The sequence below is a fragment of the Chlamydotis macqueenii genome, chromosome 10 (genome assembly GCF_036417535.1).
Source record: "Chlamydotis macqueenii isolate bChlMac1 chromosome 10, bChlMac1.mat, whole genome shotgun sequence".
Classification (NCBI taxonomy): domain Eukaryota; kingdom Metazoa; phylum Chordata; class Aves; order Otidiformes; family Otididae; genus Chlamydotis; species Chlamydotis macqueenii.
Genome location: NC_141565.1, coordinates 475,368 through 497,952, shown reverse-complemented (window position 1 = coordinate 497,952; position 22,585 = coordinate 475,368). Strand labels below are relative to the sequence as shown.

Genomic DNA, 22,585 nt, shown 5'->3' with positions numbered 1-22,585 from the left:
TACCTAAAACACCGATTGGGAGGGGACATTTTGGGAAAAAGTAAAACCTGCTAACGCGCTGGCAGAGCAGCACACTGGATATATATTCAGTGATGAGCACTGCTCCCATTGGGGCTGAAAATCTGTTCCAGAATTTATGCCAACTGTTCTATATCAACCTTAACAAGGCTGTCAGTACCAAAAGCTATTAATTAATATTGTTTAGTAGATAACCTACAGCACCTTCGGCTTCAAAAAGAGATCCTACCATTCAAGTGCTATTCTGTCTGAGTTTTCTAACCAAACATGCAAATACAAGCAGAAAAGCCATCACAAAAACACACCCTGATGAATTAAAATGTCAGAGGCAGAAGATGAAACACACCACAGAGCTGCTTCTAGTTGCGTAATCGAAACAGGAGAGCAGGGGGAGAGATGGAGGCCAAAATTCTCTCTGTCAAATTAACGCAGTTCAAACGCGGGGACAAATGACAGACACCAGAGAACAGCTCCATTTTTTCCTTTTATCTGGAGGTGCCTTTTTTCAGAGTATGAAAGTAGGATTTTTCTAAAAATTTCCATTGCTATTCTTAGCCTCCTCACCAGGAGCGCAGTACTTACGTCTTTAGCGTTCCAGAGGTCATCAATTCGGTAACCAGCACGATGCATCTCTTGCCTTTTACAGAGGACTCCCAGAAGTCATAAAACCTCACAATGTTTGGATGCTGTAGACCTTTCAACATCTCCGCTTCCTCTTTAAATCTCTGCCTCTCTACTTTCGTGAGTTTTCTGTCCTATAATCCAAAATAAGACATTATTAGTGGTGAACGGACAAAATAAAACAAAGGTGCTGCACTGTTAGGGTATTCAGAATTTTAGATTTGTTTTCTGCCTGTATCAAGAGCAATTATGAAATCTTTTACATAAGAGATGAGCAGCGTGTATCAACTAGGGCACTCGCCTTAAATCCAGTGTCAGGAAGACAAAGGCTCGCCTCCAAACAAAGAGACGTCTGTGCTACGCTACACTACATGACACCATTAATATTTCAGGCAACATCGGTGGCTTGATGGATCAACGCACAGCCATTTACTCCTTGTTTTGGTTTTCTGCGGCTCGTTATCCGAGAGTAAGGCGCGCATGATTGCGTTGCGAGGTACGAATGTCCTCATAGCTATGCTGCTGCTGTCTTTTACAGCCGTCACCGCTCCCATCGTCCGCGACTGCTCCTGTGATGTTACGGCCGTGGCCGCCAAGTGAGGTCCCCCAGGAACCGTGCTGGGCTGTGAAGCCCATCCCATTTATCTAGGGACAAATTAAAACAGTAGCCCCCTTCTAAAAAAACCCAAATCCATATTTTTTTCTATTTGTTTCCTGTTCTGCCTGATTTTACAGACTTTTAAAGTTGACAAAGGAAGGATTTAAAGGTGTCCTTCAGCCTTTTCTGCAGGCTGCACAGAAATACTTATTCTTTTAGATCAGAAATGTGAGGAATGTCCTGTTCTACTCCTCTGGTTTGCCTAGAGGAATTAAGGAGCATTTATGGCAAACTTCGGGCTGTGAGGTGACCCTGCAAGGAGCAGGCAGAGCCCCTCTCCTCTTCCGCACAGGTCAGCAGAAGCCTGCTGGGCTGCCTGGACCTCACTAGTGACGTGGAGACCCCTACCACAAGCAGCTCAGGTGCATGCTTTAGCCTCCTTAGATGATGTAAAAGAGCAAAATGGGAGTTTCATCAAAGACCACACCGTTGCCAACGGGTTTGTCTCCCCTGGACGGTCGGTCGGGCTAGGAGCACTTCCCTCCGCTGCCCTAGAAATGAAGCTTTTTCATTCTTTAAAAGGCACAATTGTGTAACGGCTCTTACAGAAGCAAAGGCTCACAAATCACGGGGATTAATTAGTTCATGTTTTAACCTCAGACACTCTTCTTTTCTCGGTTCACTTGGGCATATTTATAAGAGCATACACGTAGTGAATTAAGTTGGCACCCAGCTGATTTGTAACCAAAATGCAGAGGGATCAGGCCCCTGCCATTCTGAGAGCCTGCCCTCATCTGTGATCGCAAAGAACTTGATACCAGAATGAGAATTTCCTTGGCTACAAAGAAGCCAGCTTTACACAGAGACTTCACAAGAGGAAAACTTGGGTCGAAACAATGATGCTTTGGCTCTTCTCGGAAGACAGAAAACCTGCTTCCCCAGCGCCATGTGGGGAGCATTTCCATTGTACACCGTGGCTGCTGGGGAGGTTCTCAAGTTTTCTTTACGTTTTACAGAGCAGCACCACAGCTATGCGGGCTGGCATAGCGGGGTTCCCCGTGGGGACCCATGTCCCCCATCCCTGACACTGCCAGGACAGGCAGGCAGCAGCTGAGCACACGGCAGTATTTCTGCTGCTCTGCACAAACTGCAGTTTTTCTACGTTAAAAAAAAAAAAAATAGAGAGAAAAAAAAGTAGGCTCTCTAATGAGGCAAGACAGAAGAGCCCGAGAATTGCTTTCAAATCCATCACTTCTTCCCCTACTGCTGAGTTTCCTCTTAATTTAAACCCTGTAGAATAAATCAGACACACTGCTAGTAAGGAGGAAAAGAAGCAGGTCCTTGTGTGAGACAGGAAGAGCAGAGTGCGGGCTAGCAGAGAAAGGAAAAGGCGATGACACAGATCCAGCAGTTTTTTTTTTAAAACCTTCTAATTAGAAAAAAAGAAAAAACGTAATACCACACCTCTTGACTCTCATTTCCAGATTTCTGAGCACTGTGAGAAATTTTCCACTGCTACTTTAAGGATAACTTTAAAAAATATCCTTCAGATACGGCAGACAATCATATGCTGGGTATTCTATGTATTAGGAGCGCCGGATCATTTGGCCTGCTGTCTGAATTCGAAGCGCTAAGACAGCAAGCTGGGCAACTGCAACAAAGTGATTGTGGAAGACAAATGTGTCTTTTGTCTATAACTACAGTAGAATTAATCTGGATTTTTTTTTTCCCCCATTAGAATGATAGCCGAGCATCTTTCTGAGGAGAAAGCCCAGGTCCAGTGCTAACGCGCGAGAGGAGAGGGCAGGGAAGAGGCGCAGGCCTGCGGCAGAGCAGCCGCCCCGGCCGGCCATGTTCCCGGCCACAGGAGGGGTCTCCAGTCGCGGGAGGGGCTCAAACAGCCTTTCCTGAATTCCTCCGGGCTGAACCCGACACAGAGCCGTTGGCCAAAGCATAAGCTGTTTCTGAAAGGGCTTAACAGCTGAACTGTTTTCTACTCTGAAGCAGCAAAAACACCTGCTTAACTGCGTGACTCGCTCAGGGTTTAACCCAAGCCCAAAAACCCTTCACTGGGGTCACACACACTTATTCGCCATCATATCATCCACACAAGGTGAAATGTCCTTGCGCTGAAGGTAAGGGTGCGAGCCTGAAACGACCTTAGGACATGAGACTTTAAGATGGCGAGCGGGATTCTTCGGGAATGCCGTGCCAAGGGAAAGCAAATCCACTCAACTGGATTTAAGGCATCACTGTGCACAACCCAAATTTATCTAAATTTGGGGGAACGAAGCGAGTTTCCAGGTTCGCCCAAGGAGTCACCAACCACCACTCCATCTGCAGCAGCAGACGTTTACAAGTGGTACAGCTGAACAAGGAGGCCCAGGGATGCCCAGTTACACGCAAGGTCCCCGCTCCTCCATAGCTTCACAAATACAGCAGTTGACAAACAAGCTTGTTGCTCCATCTGCTGCACTGCATTTTATGGCAGTACTGCTGTTCCGAACTGCCTCAAGATCTGAAACTTGGAAAATGTTCCTCCCAACGTGATCCAGGAGATACCAACATTAGCTGGCAGATATCTACAGGCTTTGTCTCCTTTTAAGGCTTTCGCACTTCTTGGCTGTTTCCCTCCTCGCTGGGACACAAAGTCTTGGCTCGGGAGGCGACATCGTAATTCCATTTCAAATAATTGAAAGCTTCTCAGGCCTACTACTTAGCACCAAAGCTTCTAAAATAAACTTCAACCTTCAGAAGTCCACAGTAATCACACTGAGCTGGTTCAACCTTTCCAGAGTAACTGAAGTTAGAGAGAACCAAGTAAAAAGTGAAACAGCTGCTGAGACTGTGTTACTGCTACGAAAAAGAATTTATAAATTTAACTTATTTCTTTGTCTGAAGTTGTGAAGAATTGTCACTTAAAAGGCTCCAGCACAGGCTTTGGTGGCGGCACAGCCGGAATCAGAGCAGTGAGGGAGCGGACACAGTAACGAGGTTTCGAAGTACCAGCTTTGCAAGCACATACACACCGCAAACTCACCGACTGCCTGTCCTTTTACTGCAACGCCAGAACCAGAGCCGTGCCCAGCAGCAAGGAAAGCACTAGAGTCACGGAAAACACAGGAGCAGAGAGGAGATTGCATCCGCCGCCACGCAGCCTACGAAGCAGGCTGGTGTAAAAGGCATCCCCCGGCGCAGGGGAGCCCTAACCCTGCGTTAAAAAACTTGCTGTTTCATTATTACAGCCACTGCAGGCTGTTTCACTGTGAAAGGCGTAACAGAGCTATTAAAACAAGCGCTACGAAGAGGTTATAAATTGTAAGCTACCTTTTCATTATTTTTTCCTAGCTTTCCTCTCGTAAATCAGATTATAACTGTATGGTCAGTTTTAAGCATCGAATCGCTGAAAGCTATTCGCTTCTTTTTGGAAGGAAGAAATAATTCCCAATTAGTACTTTGTATCCTCACTCTCGGTAAATTACACACTCATTCAGAGAGACTGGAGCAAAACGAAGTCTGCAGCAGGAAGCTACGTTAAAGTGAATTTTCTATCTGTAAACCGTATTTCTGGTAATCTCACACACACATGCTCGCTGCTTTTCCCTACTCGTCTCAGACAGGGCAAACAAATACCTCTCTTCGCTAATATAAACTTTATCCCTTCATTAAGTTCTTTAGTGGGGAACAAGAGCAAAGGCTGGAATTAGTAAGTAAATGTGTTAACAAAAAAACTTACAAATTAAATTTCTGGAATGACACCCAAATTAACAGCAGGAAAGTGTTCTGTTAGTCATCCCCAAGCATCATTTCCTCCAGGTCGTAACATATGGGCTTTGACTAAGTCTTGGAGATTTATACAAGCAAGAGACTGGCTTTCACCTGAGTCTTCAGAAGATTTCTAAGAAAGATTAACAACTGAGGTCAAGTTTCTTGCCTACGTACTTGTGAGGGGCTAACAGATTTAGGAACAAACTACATCCTCACCCCATGAGGAAAGGGGATCAAACAAAAGAAAAAAAATATTTTTTACATGGCAATGCCTATAACCATGTGAAAGCTCTCTCCTCTCCTGCACTCACATTTGTGTGCCAGGGAAGGAGACATGCTCACACACCTTGGATATCTCACCTCGACTTCTTCACCTGAGGACTTCTACTTCTGTGTCCAGCTAGTCTACAAATATTGGGGTTGGGTCTTTTTGGTTTTTAAATGCTTAAACTCACACAGTTCTATTTACTGATGGTTACTTAATTTTGCCTAACAGGGCAAAGTCCTCATTCTGGAACAGATTAAGGTCTGCCTGGTGAAGCAAGTGGGAGCAGTAGGTCAGCAAATGAGGGAAGGGCTCACCTCTGTCATGCAGAAGCCATAACATCTCTCAACCCTATTAGTGATGAAGAAAAGGAAACTGAAGAGGGACTTCTGACAGAGGAACAGAAATCAAATATCTAAATCAGGGGAATTAACATCTGTTCATACCATTACGTTTTCACATCCGCGTGCCAAAGGTGTACATTTGTTCACGTACCACAGTTACTCTTCTAATCAGAGATGGCCTTGATACACGAAATCAGCAGTGGGATCCATGGACAGCTTTCTCCTACATCGCTGTCTGTTGGTTTGTTATGGATTTATGACGAAAAGTGCAGCTCTGGTCTGCCCTACAGTCACCAGTTCACCAGTGAGACACCCAGCTTGGTGGGAACAGACAGCAGCCTGCCAGACATCCAGCAGCGTAGGCCAAGAACTCGCTTTGCTCCAACAGTGAGCTTGGGACGTGTTAGCTGGTACTTGCATATGACTGTTAATTCATTAAATTCTGTACTGTCAGTACCATCTCTTCAGGAAACGTCACAATTTTACAAAAGTTTTCAAATCTTGGTAATTCAAAGGCCTTTAGAAATAAAGGCTTTAACACACTTTAGAAGAAAAAAACAACAATTTTTGTATTAAAATGAAAACTTCACTGATATACTGCAATCAGCTTTTGCATTTCACAGTAAGACTTGTCTAATCCACTCTCAGAGGCAACTAGGATTTCTCCTGAAGACATAACTGGGAGTAAAAGCAGGCTCAGACACGCAGCAGAGCAAAGAGCTCGAGACATTACTGAAGTAGCCGCTCTCTTGTATCAGCTCGGTGCCTTCGTTATTATTATTATTACGCCTATGCTCTACATTTTTAACAGCATTCAGGACCTTTTATTCCCACACCTTGTACATTCAGTTATAAGCACCCATCACTTAAAGCAATCCTAAAGGAGGAAATCTCCTTTCTGTGAACAAGCAGCAGATGCCATTAGACAACTTGCAAACCAGGAAAAAGTTTTTTACAGCTTCATTACATCTCAGCATTTAGCCAACATTTTTCTTCACTAAGTCACCCTGGGTGAAGTTACAGCCTGCTGTTTGCTAGCTCTCTTAGCACAGTGAGGTTTCCCAGCGGTAACTCGTTTTCCAAATGCATCAAGAGCGGCCCTTGCCCCCAAGGATGCTCACAGTTCAAGGAACAGGAGCTACGGAACATGGTAGGAGAGATTTACTTATTTGCCTGAGTCATTGCTAGAAATCTGCAGAAAATTAGGAGCTGAATTCAGGTTTTTACGGCTAAATCTGGCACCACAGAAAAAGCTGAGCTTTGCTTTTTTGCTGGACACAAGTACAGCCTGCTACTTTTTAAATTGCTTAAGGGTCATGTCAGTTTTACGGCAGAGCAACAATGAGATTCACGTCTTCTACTGAATGTCAGAGCTTAAAAAGCTCGTCCTGCAAGGTGCAGGAGGAAGAGGAATCGACATCTCAAATCACAAATCTCAACGCAAGAGCCATGCAAACACCCAAGAAACCCAACACCGTGGGCAGAAACTGTGTTTTACAGATTAAAGCCTCCCGACACAACTGCACTGCAATAATCTATAGTTAAACAAAAAGTTCTTGTCACAAGCAATTGAATTAATTGCAGGTAGCACCCCATTAACTCTCTTAATTACCAGTGCTTCACAGGTTCCTCATAAGCTTGTAATTGTAGATGAAATACCAGAAACAGTTCAGGCTTGCCTCGCAAAATGACTTTTTCAAAGGAAACAGCAAAATCAATGTGTGAAAAAAAGCTGGACAAACCCGTGACACCAGATCACCTCCGCTCACACAGAAAGAATAAAAACCAAACCACCAAAAAAATCATTTCAGACATGTCATAAGAGTTTAGTACTTCGTTATTTTCTGGCATTCATGTTTGAACCTAGCCTTCATTAAAGTTTATGCAAGAGTGTGTGCTGTTTTTAAAAAGCGTTTTGCTTCACTTACTTCACGTCATCCATAAACACGGTATCTGGATACTGGGAGACACGCCGCCTCACACAGATGAGGCCAAATCCCAACGTGCCCGTGACCCTGGGCCCGTGTCCCACCCGCAGCAGGCTCCTACTCCTGTCTTTGGTTTCCAAGGGGTTTGGAAGAGCACAACTGCAGGTTGGAAGACTCGGAAAGAAGATGCAAATACCTCAAAGTACACCAGTGAATTAATTATAATCCACCAGTAACCCTAAGCAGAGAATGGGACGCTCACTTACAGTCACAAACATCCAGAAAGAATAATACCAGCCATGTAACACGTATCTTCCAGTATCGCAAGGTTTTTGAATGGTAAAATCTGTCAAAAATGGTAAATCTGCCACAACCCAACAGAAATGATTGCAAGGCTTTACAGTTTCAGTAAAATACTTTGTAAATGATTAAAATTTTCTTCGCAACAGTAGCAAAGCTGAGCTCTAGCTAAACCAGATTCATTTCTATCTGCTGACACCGAATAAGTGGAAGAATATAAACATCACCTTTATATAATGACTTTTAAATGTTTTTACTTCATATTAGTTTTTATCATTCATGAAATAAGCTAATTTAGAAAAGTCACTTAAAACAAACCATTCCCTTTGAACTTAGATTTAGCCAGAAATGCAGTAACAGGAAATACATTTTCACATTTGTAATGGAGATCATTCAAGTCAGAAAACATTTTCTGCCTCCAAAAACTAACCCTTGAACTGTGTTGGATTTGTTAGTCAACCACAGGTTGGGCAGCCTTACCCATCCCAGAAGATATCCACTGAACAGGCCTTCAGACTTAGTCTCCAACTACAGACTAAGTACATTCTTTTTAGGAAACTACCTCAAAAACTTTCAAATTAGTAAAAAAAGACATCCCAAACCACAGAACACCCCCAAACCCCCCACGCAATACAGCTGGTCAAAGAACCACTGAACAGCCCTGCCTGCAGCAGGCTGCAGAAAGAGAGAACTTGAGAGTTCTTCAAATCACAGCTCTTGCGCAGTGATGAATGCACCTTTCATTCAATCACTCTTCCCACAAAGCCCACCTCGTGTCACGTAACTGACATTAAAAGCCATTTTGCACTTGTTCCTGCCCACCCAACGCAGGATAATACTCGAGGACCTTACACCACATCAGCAAAGCAGAGCTGAGCCCAGGAGAACACGGAGGCCATCAGGAGGTCCCCCTGGCCAGGGCTGCAGCAGCTGCCCCGAGCCCTCTGTGCAGGGTAGCAACTTGCACTCCTTTATCACCCCAATGACTGCAGCCTTTATTTACCTGGACGTATTTGATTTTTTTCCCCCCAGAGAAGAGCTGTCTTGGTGCACAGGCCAGGTGAGCAAGGAAAACTCGCCCATACAGCCTTCAACGTAAGTTCAGCATCTCAACTCTTCATGTCTGTTTTCACAAACCCAATTATATTGAGTTACGTATTCCTTGAGCTTATATTCCTTTTCCTCAACGTTAATTATATTGAGGGAAAGGAATATAAAATGGCTAGACAACAGAAAAGCGATAGGTCTTTGGATATATCTTAATTTAAACTCTAATAGTAGCTTAATGGATCCTGGAGAGAAACCTTTTCAGTTCTTCACTCACATTGTGGCCTGCTGAGCCACCTATGCCATTTAATTCTTCTGTGCCCACATTTCACATCTCTAGGACACAAAAAACCAGTAAGGAGTTCCTGGGTACACCTATGGGTAAGCAGCACCAGTCAGTAGTATTGTGAACTCTGCCTTCCTCCCAACTTGCTTCTGTTTTGTTTGGGGTTTGTTTTTGTTTTTTGTTGGTTTTTTTTTTGCTAGGGACCTTTAGAGGAGTTAATTGGAAGAGAATACAGGAAAATAGTCCTATAATATGACTTGCTCTTTCTCTTTTGAAAAAAAATCCTTGCAGAGGGCCATATTTTTGCAAACACCCAACTTAAACCCTTGCAGTTGGAAAGCCAAGGGTCTCAGAGGCCTTGGAGCTGCCCCAGGAACTCTCCGCTCTCATTCCAGCCCTGCTCCACAGTCGCAGCACTTGAGAAAGCGCCAACTGCTTGCTACCGCTGCTGGAAATAAGATTCAAAAGAAAAGATATGTGGGAAGGACACAGTGGAAAGTCGAAGGAAAAAGCCAACAGGCCATCTTTTCTGCTGTAATAATTCAGAGACTGGAATCAAGCATTCTTTGTAGTGTGTTTGGAAAACTCTTGGAAAGCAGGGACCTTTCACCAGCACAAAGACACTTTGCAGACTGGGGCAGCCCTGCTCCTGAACACTTGCGTAGCAATTTATCTGGAGTTTGGAAACGCCGTACATGGGAACCTTTGTAAACGCTGAAAAGAGCTGTCACTTTGCCTGCGTTCCTAACACCGCTTGACAACCTGTTAGAAAACACTCGAAGGCAAACGCCGCGCTCCTGGCCAGGATGCATTAATCAACGTCTCCCAGAAGGGTTAAGAATTCAACCGAAAGCATCACATTTGTAACAAGTTATTCCCTTTCTCTTTTTCTTTCTTTTCCCTCCTGCAAAGCTTGACGTTCTATAGCTCTGCCCAAAAGAATACCACTAGCTTGTCGGCTAAAACATACTAACAGCTGAAAATTTAACTGCCTGACCCCTGAACAGCAAAGCATGAAAGGGTAACGGCAACACGGGTTTGTGAGAAACAGATCCTGGCCACCTTCCAATGAGATTCTGTGTTGGGTTGATAAAGATAATAGCATCAACACAACAAACTCAGACCTCTGCAATGCCTTTTCTTCACGTTAAGAAACAATAAGAATGAAACAGAAAATATCCATTTACATAAATTCATTAAAAATTGCCTAAGTAACCAGTCACAAAATTTAACTTCCACATCCTCAATGATTTTCAAGAGTTAGGTTTTGTTCTAAGGAAGTGATTCGTATTTTTATGAAGAACTGTGAAAAAGGCCCATCGTTACTAATAAGTTTTACGCTTCAAAAAGAATCAGGAGAGTGCTGAAGCATAAAGACAACAGCTCCAAACGGAGACCGAGATGGTTGCGTAAGCTGGGTGGAAGCAGCCTCACACCGCCCGGCTGACAGGAGGTTGTGTAACCCGGACCAGAGACAGATCAGCGGGCACGGGGGGCTGGAGAGCCAGCCTGGCTAAGCAGCGATCCTGAACCAGGCCTAGGGAGGGCAGCACAGCTGGGGACATCCCGTTGGGCAGCAGGAACGCAAGGCAGGAAGTGTGAAGAGAGAGTCTCTGCTGTATCCTCCTGCTGCAAAAAGCATCTCCCAGTGCAGAGTACAGTTTTCAACATGTCCCTCCGCACGGACCTAGCTTTGAGGATGGGCCATGAGAACCACCAAAGAGTTGGGTCATGCTGGCCATGACTAAGGAGTTTGGCCTGCACAATGCATCTGAGAATGGTTAAGGGATTACCAGAGATTAATCCAAGAAACTCTTACGAACCAAGGTAGGTTCTTGTAGGAGATTCGATGAGCTGATCGCAGCAGTACATTCTGACTTGAAGCGTGCGACACAGTTATGCTACAGTCACGTTCCAAGCACTGTGCTCTTGGCTAAGCTCCTGGAATCCCAATTCGAACGCTAGCTATCAAATGCAAACAAGAGAGTTCAAATCTTGGCTAGACAGGACCTATGAAAACATGAAGTCAGCAGCACCAAACCTAAACAAGTGTGAGCGATGCTCAGCGATAGAGTTGTCCATCACGACCAGGGTTTGAACAGCGGATAAGCAAAAATAAACCCAGCCAAAACAAACCCCCTTCTTTTAACTGTATCTTGCGCTGGCAGATTCACAACGGGTGGGCATAAACACATTTCTTACAAGTCAGTGCATTCAGACTCCTTAATCACAGCTGTTTAATAAGCTAAAATCTCTGGCCTACAGAAGTACGGATTTTATAATGGGATGTGAGGAAATGTTTCATACACTGTATTTAACAAACTTCACCAGACATCCAGAGACTCCACAGAAAGCAATATTAATCAGAAAACTATCAGGACCAAACACTATATATAATTTTATGAAAGATTTCAAGAACAGAATATTTAAAAAGACTTTCAAAATGGGAAATAAGGCCATGGAAAAGAGTGGCCTGGCCAACGCTGGCTTTACTCTGCGAGCTGCCACGCAGAGCAGGTATATAAAGATGACGCGGTTCCTGGCTACCTTGCGCACCCAGTCATGATGCGCACCCGTGCAAAGCAAATAACAACTCCTGTCCAGTCGGGCAGCGTTTGACTTCCAGCGCGCTAACAAGGAACCGCACACCTGAAGAACCTGTGCACAGAAGTAACCCAACAGGAGTGTTTGCCCTCCTCTATTAATTTCAGTAAATAAAAAGACCAAAATCTCTTCGAATGAAACAACTAAAGAAAAAAAAACCAACACAATATTGCATACAAATATGTTAATTTGAGTGAGACCACCTGATTTGACTGCTTGGGTGCTTTTTTTTTTTAATTAAAATTGCATCGCCTGCAACACTTGGGATTGTTGGTTCAATGTACATTAAACATGATGGGTTTGTATTCAATAGATGGATAATATTATTGCTAAACACTTAAGTAAGGAGTCATAAAGAGTAAATACAGGGTTTTTTTTCCCCCAAAGATGGATCCCCTTGCTCAGTAAAAATTAACTGCCTACAAAACACAAAAGACAGCATAGTGAAAAACTTGACTAGAAGTCAGGAAAAATTACCTGGGAACTCTGCCTAGTTTTTGTCTGATTTTAAAACGCTTTATACTTACTCTTTAAACTTTCCCAAATTCAGGTATTTCATCTCTCCTTAGAGATTTTCCTATTAATAAAAACCAATCAATACATCCTTTTAAGATTACAAATGCTGGTCTCTCTGAAGTCCCTGTGGCTCGCACAGCACGAAAGCTTTTTCCTGGTACAAAACAACAGCTTAATTACCAGTGATGGAGAACCAGCAGGTTGAGTAAGGCATTTTTAAATCGCCAGCAGTAACGGACGCTCACTGTAAAGAAGGCAGATCCCGTAACTGCGGTTCCCACAGTCCCCAGGATAAGTGACAGGTGAGGACACAGAAGGGCTTCATCGGTCAACAAGTTATTGTTCAGTCGTGGGGAAACTGGTACTCATACAGAAAAATGAAAGCACGGATGTCTGCAGAGTAGATTGGAAAAAAAATAATGTAGGATTTAACCACGTATCACAGGACATGACTAGTAACGGTCCTACCCTGGGACAAAGAAATGTTGTAGGATATATCCTCACAGGAAAATGTTCAAGATCGTTACTGAAATTAGAAGCAAAACAGATACCCTCAAATGATTCTGTTTACCTCCTTCTCAATGAAATCATTGTTTCGATGCAGCACCACTTCTATAACACTCCTTGCCTTTCCCCACCTCTCAGCCATGGTCTGACCAATGTCCACCAACGCAGCATCACCCCCGCGTCTCAGCCCACGGAGCCACCACGCTCCCGTGGAACAGCGCGTCGTGAACAGTTACAGACGCAACCAAACGAGGCTTGGTCTGAGGATGGCAAACTGTCACCAAGAATAATCTTAAAAGCTTCGTGGGTAAATCAAGGAAAGCAGTGAGGTACGTGTTTTGAGTAAAACGCTTCTGCTCATTTCCGAAGGGATACAGTCTCTCCTCTATGAAACAGCACTAAGGACAGATTTCTGAGTCTCTGCACATGCATTTGCAAGCCTCAATTTTAATATTTTGATCCCTTTAAGTGAAAGATGAAAAATCCTGCTTTATGTTTGAATTAATTGTTTTTCAGTTTGTTTCTTCACACATTTTCTAGAGAGATTTCAGCAAAACCTGGATTAATGCAAGGTACAGCAGATTGAGAGACGATGAATGAATTTCAGTCTATGAGTCTAATTCATCAGTAGAGCACCCAGAAATGTCTTGTCAGACGACATTCTTAACCAATAACTTGCCCAGTTCCTCCCAACACATCCTTTTTTGTATAACTGCATGGCAAATACAGGTAAAATACCATGATAAACAGCACAAATAAGGCATGAAAATAGCTTAAAAGCTTACATAAGAGGGCAGGGCTGTCTTTAAAACTCATTGGCACGTTAAAACTCAAGGCCACGCGCTCGTTCGCGACTGACTGCACACAAGTTCAAAGCATACGCCGCAGCTTCAGTCCACACAACTGAAGTCAGAAACAGCAGTTTGCGCTTTGACTTCCAGCTCATGCTGACGCTAGGGTGGTGAGGTACAAAAAAAGAGTTTGGAAAACACATGGGGGGGAAAAAAAAAAAAAAAAAAAATCACGGTGCAACCTGGCAGCTGTTTATCCCAGTGTGTGCACATGGCTTTCTATCATGGGCTTCACTCTCCCGAAAGCTGCGAGGGATTTCTGAGCCTGCATATTAGTTTCTAGATTAAGGCTTTATTAAAAATACCGTGCAGTGTATTAGTGCTCATTTCTCAGCCATGCAAGGATCCAAAAAGTGTTTTTACAGACGCTAATTTTGCCAGGTCACCGTTTTGCAAGATGAGACAGATGCGGGGAGAAATGGGAGCCAGTCTGAACTCATCTCGGCTGTCCTTTTCCGCAAGATTTCCATACAGGACTATCCACACCTATGGGGTGCAGCCGGCCAGAGCCCGCCTCGCAAGCCTGGTCATCCAGAACGCGTTGGACTTACCGTGCACGCACAGCCTAACACACGCCCACTCGACATCTCTCCTTGTCTTGCGAGGAAGCGCACAGGAGCTCTATTTTCTTCCTACTGGCGGTAACCGTTACCTCCAAGCTCTCAATCCTATAAGTCATTACCCTGTTAGCATGCCAGGCAGCACCAGATTGGACATCTGACGCTTCTCCGACTTGTTTAACACCATCTGCCTTCGTGTGCGAAAGAACGGTCCAAGTCACAGAGATGCTGCATTACTCTCCAGAAGAACACTAGTGGAAGCGATTCAGGCCATTATTAAATAATACTGTTCGTGTTCCGTTAACAGAAGCGCAAGGACTCATTTTTGGTTAAGAAAACACTGTCAAGGTCCGTTGGTTTAATTTTCTTCTGGAAGGGGAGCATATGGAAAGTCATCCCACAGGGATCGGTGCTATTCTCCTAAACAGATGTTCGTGCCACAGGAAACATTAAGAAGGAAAGCAGGTGTGATTGATGAGATGGCTCACAAATATAAACCTTTGCCACAACAGGAACACCACTTCCTGTATCAAGGCTTTAGAAGAAAGAAAAGCAATCAACTTTGGCAGAAAGATGGGAAGGGAGAAGGGCAAATGCACACTCATTTTGTGTCCTTACAGAAACAATACTGTTTGTATTGTTAAAACAATGCCTAGGAAAAAAACAGCAATAATCTTTCCAATAAAGTGTTATTATTTCACAAAAAAAACCTCTTCAACATAAAGATACTACAGAGCTGATTTACCACTATAACAAAGCGGATTAGTTTCTCTTTCGTTATTACTACTGTCTCTCTTAACCAACCTTAAGTTAATAGCCAACGATTTCTTCTACTCTATTGACTTGGTTGCTTCACTAAATATGCGCCCAGTCAGTGACAAGAGACCTACTCTCAGGAGACGAGGCTTTGTGGAAAACCAAGCATTAATGTCAGTGTTAGCCTCAGCCAAAAATCACACATTAAAATGCCTCATTGCTTTTGAGATTTAAGGGTTGCGTTTTTCCTCTACTACAACCAAAATCCACCACGTACGTTCTGACGGTATAGACACTAGCTCTAAATTTTCAAATTATGCTGAGCAGAATCTAGCCAGACATTTGATACCCCATCCTCAGGAAGACTGTGTCCTTATGACCAGTGACCTTGGCAAATGCTCACAGACGCAGCATTTCTAGAAAGCATTGAGAAAAAGCTCCTTCATTCTGCAGACTTGCCGTATGGTTACAGTTACGCAGTTAACTCCTTCAGATTGAGTCGCAGAAACACTCAATGAAAACCTTTTTCCAACTCTGTCATTTAAGGAAAAAAAATCGACACAAGTAGGCTATTTAAAAGAAAGTCAAAGCAGAAAGACAGCAGGAGCTATCAACATGTAGAGGGAACACTCTACCACAACCTCCTTAGCCATCAAGACGGAGCTTGTTAAAGTAAGGATAACAAAATTCGTTCCCATGGCCTCACGACTTTGGGCTGGAAGGCAAGTCCCAGCGGAATGGTGAGACACGAAGAGCCAGGGCCACACAACGATGCTGCTCGCTCCTCTGCTCCGAGGCTTCAGCATCTCAGCTGCTGAAGCACCGTGATCACCTCCGCATGCTGAGAAAGCCGGACGGTTTACTTGCACAGAACGTTTTGCTTAAAAATAGTTTGTCTGTTCTGTGCTGGATAAGCAACCATCAGGTTACATCAATTTATCTCTGCTCTCAAGTTCAAGGCTCTGCTGGCATCAGACACTTGTGTTAAGTTTTCTGACTCCGAGCCCCCAGTCCTTGCCAGTAACTCCCCTAAAAAATCAAATTTATAAACCAAAGTGTAAATGCATAACCTGAGAGGCATCATGGCTCACAAACAGACTGAGAGCCTGCCCTCCTGATTTTCTAAATAGGAAACACTACCTGGGCAACACAAAGTTTTATTGTTACAAAAGCGGACATGTTCAAAACCCAGTGGTCTGTGCAGCTCCAAACCTGATCTAACTTCAAGATACTACAAATCTTAAAAACACAAACAAGAAAAAAAAAAAAACCCAGCAGCAATTCAGAGGCAATATAAGCACACTTAAAATATTTCCAAATTAAAGTGGGTTTTTTAATGTTCCTTTCTCTGAAGTTCCCACTTTGTGCTAGTACCCAGCAGGTGTTGGATGAAACCTGAACATTCTCACAAGACAGCTCCTGACTTCTGGGGAAAAAAAGACAACCAATAGCTCAAGCTCCTAGCAGGTAGACTTTCTTCTTCTGGAAGCCTCCTACCTAAGAACTTCCAAGGTCAACTGCAGGATATGCCAGATAATCTTGTTCGTAAATTTAGCAACCTTCACCTTAAAACCAGCAACCTTCATCTTAAAACAACTAGAATTCTTGCCATGCCATTCCTAAAGCAAAGCTGTGCTAAAACCTTATTCCTCCTCTGTTTCGTTTACTCATGGCCAGTTGAGATACACTGCTTTCCGAGCCCATTTCATCCTTTAGCCTTCATGGCTCTTTTCCTTCTAGCGAGTTTTCCCTCCCTTTGCCTTCCCACAGAGCTATTACATCCTCTCATGGTTTGCCAGGCTAACCAGGTCAAAGCCTGGCCTTACTTTTATACACAAGGCTCTCCATTCACTTCATCACTCCGGTGGCCCTACGTGACACGTTCTTTCTCGAAGACACCGACCACAACCATAAGGGTAGTCTCTGCACCCAGACAAGTCACTGCTTCCCTTGGGTGCTCGATTCCTCTGTATGCAAAATGTGGACAATTTTTGTTGGCTGGGCTGCTTTTTGAAGTCGCACATCAATTCTTGCACCATCTGAACCCAGCTCAACACACTCTTAATGACATAAACGCAAATATAATTTGCCAACAGCTCAATTTAAAGATGACTTATGACTGTGGAATTTAGGTTGGCTCCTCACCAAACTAAACCAAACTTACATAAACCATGTGCTGATTGAAATAACAGTGCTCACAGGACTCGCCAAATCAATATAAACACAAACCTTGCAACCCTGAACTTGTGACCAAAGCCATAGCACAGAATAAGAGAACTGCAGCAAGCGGGGGGTCTGGAAGTCACCTGGAAGTATCACTGGTCTGTTCCCTTGCTCCAAGACAGGAGCAACGATTTCTAAATTATTCCTGACAGACCTGCACACCAGCTCCAGCGAGCCTCCCTAGGGAATATCTGTCAATGCCTAACTGCTCTTAGTTGGAAAGTTCTCCCTGTTCTCCAACCTGCATCTCCCTAGTTTCATTTTAAGCCCATTAATTATTTGCCTCTACATAGTGGGCACAAAGAATCATTTATTCAACTCCTCCTTTAAGTAGGCTTTTGGGTTGGGGTGGTTTTGTTGGTTTTTGTTGTTTGTTTTTTTTTTTTTCCAGATGTTATTCTTCAAATATCTCCAACATCTTTATCTCAGTTACCTCCTCCCCAGACAAACCATCTCTCACTACCGGCCATGCACCGGAGGTCGTAGTTGGCTGTTGTAACCCATGCTGGATTCATTCTGACCGACTGGTCCACATCTTTCCTGAAGTGAGATGCGTGAAGTGGTTCACACCAGAGAGCATGCTGTTAGTTATCCAAGGGAATTGTCCAACATTTTCTATATTAAGACTGGGAGAGTGGGGAACGTCAGCGGAAAGCAGAGCTTATGGTTCCCAGCCCCCCTGCTGATGGATATCCTGGCTGCTGGGCTGAGGTTGGTGTTTCACAGATTCTTAATTAATGTTAAATCTGAAAAATAGATAGCATTTCAGTGGTCAGCAGCCAGCTGAGGTTAATATGACTGTTTTTGAGCTGTTGATTCAGTTTATCCGTGGGATCTCCAACACAATACTGCTCTAATCCATCTTCTGGGAAACCGTTCGGGTATCTCTTAGAACCACGCGACAAGGCATCTCAGTTAGAGGAAAATTCCAGAAAAGTCTATAGGCTGTGCAGTACTTGGGCTATTCATCTTTAAACAGAAAGAGTTTTTCAGAAAGGTTTGAAGAGGCTCATATATCTCAATTAGATGCCCTCCTAAACCAACACCTCAGAGGGGCCTGTGCTGCTCTTTCTCACCGGGGCATCCCCCTTTCCCAGTGACTGTGCTCACAACCACGTGGTTTGGGCAAGCTCACTCGTTTGTATTTTCCATCCAGTGGGATTTCCAACAGTGGCCAAATTCAACCCAACACCAGCTGGGTGGGTATGAGGTTCAAGGCCTGTACGGACAGCCCGCCCCAGCAGATAGAGGCAGTGCGAGCATGCCTTGCTCATCTAAAGACGGTAATTAACTCTCTCCTGAATTGCATTTCCCCTCTGCTGTGCATAAAGCGTAGTGAATATTATGTGGACATTTGGGGATTGAATACACGAAGTCTGAAATAACTGCAGTCCCCTTGCTTTGTGTGCTGGTGTTGCACGTCCAGCCTGCCTTTCCTAATGGGTCACGTTTTAGCTGCCCTACAAATCACTAGCAGACACCAGCACTTGTCGTCCTCTATATCCACATTACACAACCGTGCCTCTGCGCGTGGACAAACTTCTCCAGTATTGGGCTTTAACCGCATTTTCCCATGTTCGTTCACAGCAATTCTGAGAGGAAGGAACATTAGGAACTCAGCGCTCGTGAATCATTGCCTTGTCTTAACACCACATGCAACCGCGCTCTCCAAGCCAGCCCACCAAGAGAAGCCACCTCTGCAGAAACAAGCCATGGAGGGGGAAGAAAAAGTCCAAACAGTCGTCTAACCTGGAGCTGTATTTTCACAGAGGCTCTGTTAGACTTCCCTGTTTCCCATCAGCTTGTTATCCATCCACTTACCCGTGCCAGCAGAAGAAACATTGTTTTTTCGTCACAGAAGAATCTACTCAATTTTTTTTTTCATATTTGAAACTTCATACGGAAGATTTTTCTTTAAATGTAGAACATTATACCACACAGCCAGGTGTTACGTGCTTGGTTTCCTTTATAGTAAAAGTTTGATTGGACAGATAATAATTTATTTAAATTGTATGTAAAGTAAGAAAAGGATTTCCTCACCCAATCAAATTTGCAGTCTCTTGAGAAAGAAATTCAGGAATGTTTCAACCTAAAAAAGCTGTGAAAAATAAATGCAGAGAATACAAACCATCTCTACAAACAAAACCAAAACAAAATAGATGTGCACTTAAATTCAGAACAAAACACATCTCCTGATTTAAATAACTCGAGAGAGCTTATCGAGGATGAAATTGGAAGAAATTCTAGGAATAGGTCTTTTCGGAATCCAGGTAATATAATGTAAATATTTGCTGTGACATTAGGAAATTCGGCTCCCTTTACAATAGGGATACCCATCTGGAAAAATAAATTAGCTGGAAATAAACTGACGAAGCACAGGTAGTTATCCTGGATAAGCCAGGACAACCCCTCATGGCTTACTAGAAACTTAAAGAAAAAAAAAAAAAAAAGCCAAATTCAAAGGAAGCCACCACAGGCCTGTACATATCAGTTTAGAGGACGGTCAGTTAGACTGCAAAGAGGATGTAACTAATAATTTTCTTATTACAGCTTTTATATGTTGGCTGCCGTTCTGAGGAAAGATGGATTAAATACCATGGCTGTTTGATTGGACTTCAAATTAAAAGCTCTGCGGTGACCTTTCACTCCCAGTAGGGTGTCTCGGTTTCGGTTGTTGGGTTTGTTTTGTTTTTTTTTTTTTTTAAAGTCTATTAACTACATTAGGTCCTCCAGAACATTACCCTGAATACAAATGGTTTCAAATGTAAGAGACAAAAATAGGATAGGAAATAAATACGTCAACAGAGGTCTGGCCTACAACTTCAATTCACAGATCTCCCGGATTTCCAGCCTACGTATCGCGGCCGCTTTGGGCACCAGCGGGTAAGATAAAAAGAAACAAACACTAAATCCATGCACTATAATATCAAGATGTTTCACAGGGAGATAAGATCTTGCAACTTGAACACACACAGAACCAGACTCTTCTAAAACCTCGCAGGCTCAGCCTGTAATAGGATTTAATATTTCCGACTTTCTGCTAAGTAGCCCGTCATGGGAAGAGACCAGCCCTAATCTGCAGCTTCTGAAAGGAACCAGGAAACAAAACGCCCTTACCTACTGAACTTGAAAAGGAAAGAAAACAAACCAACTTTAGGGTAATTTCTTAATTGTGTTTAAATTCACACAGGCTTTTCTAGAGCAGGAGAAATTCAAGTGAAAGAGTCCGAGAATTTTCATCAAGCTTTAGACACGAAAGTACTCAAAGACCACTCATTTTATATTAACACTCTCAAAACAAACATCATTTGATTTACTGAAAATATCATCCCTTTTCTAAAAGATGTATTTCTAGTCTAAAAGATTAAAAATGTACAAGTTGGAGTTCCAAGATGTTTCAAGTAGCTGTAGCTAAATTCTAGTTATCCCAAAAAATGCTGCTCAGAAGTATTCAGGAAAGGACTCGCTGGAGGCTGGATGAGTCTTGCCAGCAGATTCATCCAATTTCCAAAGAACTCAACGGTTTGGATATCATAAATAAAAGTAATAATAATAAAACGTCAAAATCTAGGTACGGATTACCATCCCATACAAAAACACCACAGCGTTTTTAAGATTGAAGAAAAACTTCTTATGAGTCAAATGGATTTGCTTCAAATATTTTCAAGCTTGGTTTTCAGAAGTTTTCAAAATTATAAATTCTGAGAACATTTTATGGACTGCAATGAAACGAAACTTTCAGCACAGCCTTCCTTGGAGCAGTTAAGGTATCTGTAAAGGCAAGGCTTAGGTAGGACTCTACCCAACAAGTTTACAATCTACCTAAACCACTCCAGGCGCTTCGTAAAGCACTTGAGAATACATAAACTAAAGAAGATTTTTTTTTTTTTTTTAAATCATCCAGGCATGCTTTGCCCACCAGAAGTACATTATATATTCTGCACCACTACAATTAAGAGTGCCACAACCTGCAATTAGTTTTTAAACCCCACATTCTTTAAAGGGCCTTTTAACAAAGAATAAGACTCACTGCGATGATCTTATTTAACAGTTGCTAAATTTAGAAAGACATCGACAATGTTAGATTCTTGTATTTATCTCACCTGTAGAAACAGCTTATCCTCCTTATTATGTATCACTACTATGGCACGTTTGTGGTTTTTTTGAAAGTAACTCTCACATCCCTCTTTCGGATACACGGTAAGGCCAAGCAAACAGTGAACGTCAGCTCTCTAACAAGGCTAAATGCTACAAAACGAACCCAGAGAGCAGCTATAACATTCCTTAAAACCATTTCTTAAAGGCAGCAGAATTGTTGGATTTTTCTCTGAGTAGCAAGGGAAGCATTTGAGCATTTTTTTTTCACCTCCATATCTAAGTTTAAAGAGAAGTCAATCAACTGAACCACTGACTCTCTAGCTATGTTGTAAATATATATATTTATAAATACGCTGATTTTGCATTGTGGTTTTCCTTTGTGGAGATTACAGGTCTGGTACAGGCTGCATGCTCTGTGTGTGTGTGTATTTATATATATATATATAGTTGCTTTCATTATCTCTCTCCAATTAAACAATAATTGTTTGTTCACATTAATCTTGCAAGAGAAATAACACTCTCGAGACATGCTATCATGACACTACTATCAGTGCAAGGAATTATTTTAAAACCAGGTAAATCTGCGTGGTAATTTTGGGCAGACCTCAGGATAAAAGCTGCTGCTCTGGGAACGTTACTACATTTCAAAACATACGGCGTGGTTAAAACACAGACTGAGTAAAACGTTTATTGAAACACATGCATAAATCCTGGCTCAGGGATTTTAAAACTTTGAACCTGAGCACCTGAGAAATAGTATGCAGCGCTTTTTTTTTTAAGCTGAGCTCATTGAAACAGGTGAATAGGCTTTCATGAGCAATTACTCATCTCACTGCCTTAGTCCTGTAGGAGTAATTAACATTTCAGTATGTTTAACATCTTCTAGTTAAACCAGTCCTTCCATTTTTCTGTTCATGCAATCAAACACTGCTTTGTCACAGATTACAGTTCATTCTGACCCTTAAATGTGTATCCTCTGAAAAAAACTGTACCAAGTCGATGGGAAACCTGAATACATACACATACAGGCTGCCGCTCTCCTTACAGCACTCCTTTCCAGTTACTGGGAGCTTGGCATCTTTCACAGACCTAATAAAGTTACAAAGGGTGAGACAGGACTAAGAAAACTCATCCCTGCTACTTATTTCTAGGAGTTGTCAGAAAAAAAAAAATGCAAAGGTTGCTTTTCAGCCTCTGTTTCTTCAGGAAATAAGACTGCACTGATGCTGTGTGGACATCTCCCCCATCGCCCACAATACATTTAGCAAGTAATTCAGGGGAGTGACTCGTGGAAA

The 22,585-nt window shown here is 42.9% G+C and overlaps 1 protein-coding gene across 1 annotated transcript in view; it reads right to left on the bottom strand.

The window, feature by feature from the left end:
- Positions 1-22,585, bottom strand: part of WNK2 (WNK lysine deficient protein kinase 2) — a 102,356-nt gene that overhangs the window by 66,026 nt on the left and 13,745 nt on the right. The window contains exon 3 of the mRNA XM_086755411.1: positions 601-773. Within this exon, the coding sequence (XP_086611537.1) occupies positions 601-773 (173 nt within the window). The remainder of the gene's footprint in view (positions 1-600; positions 774-22,585) is intronic.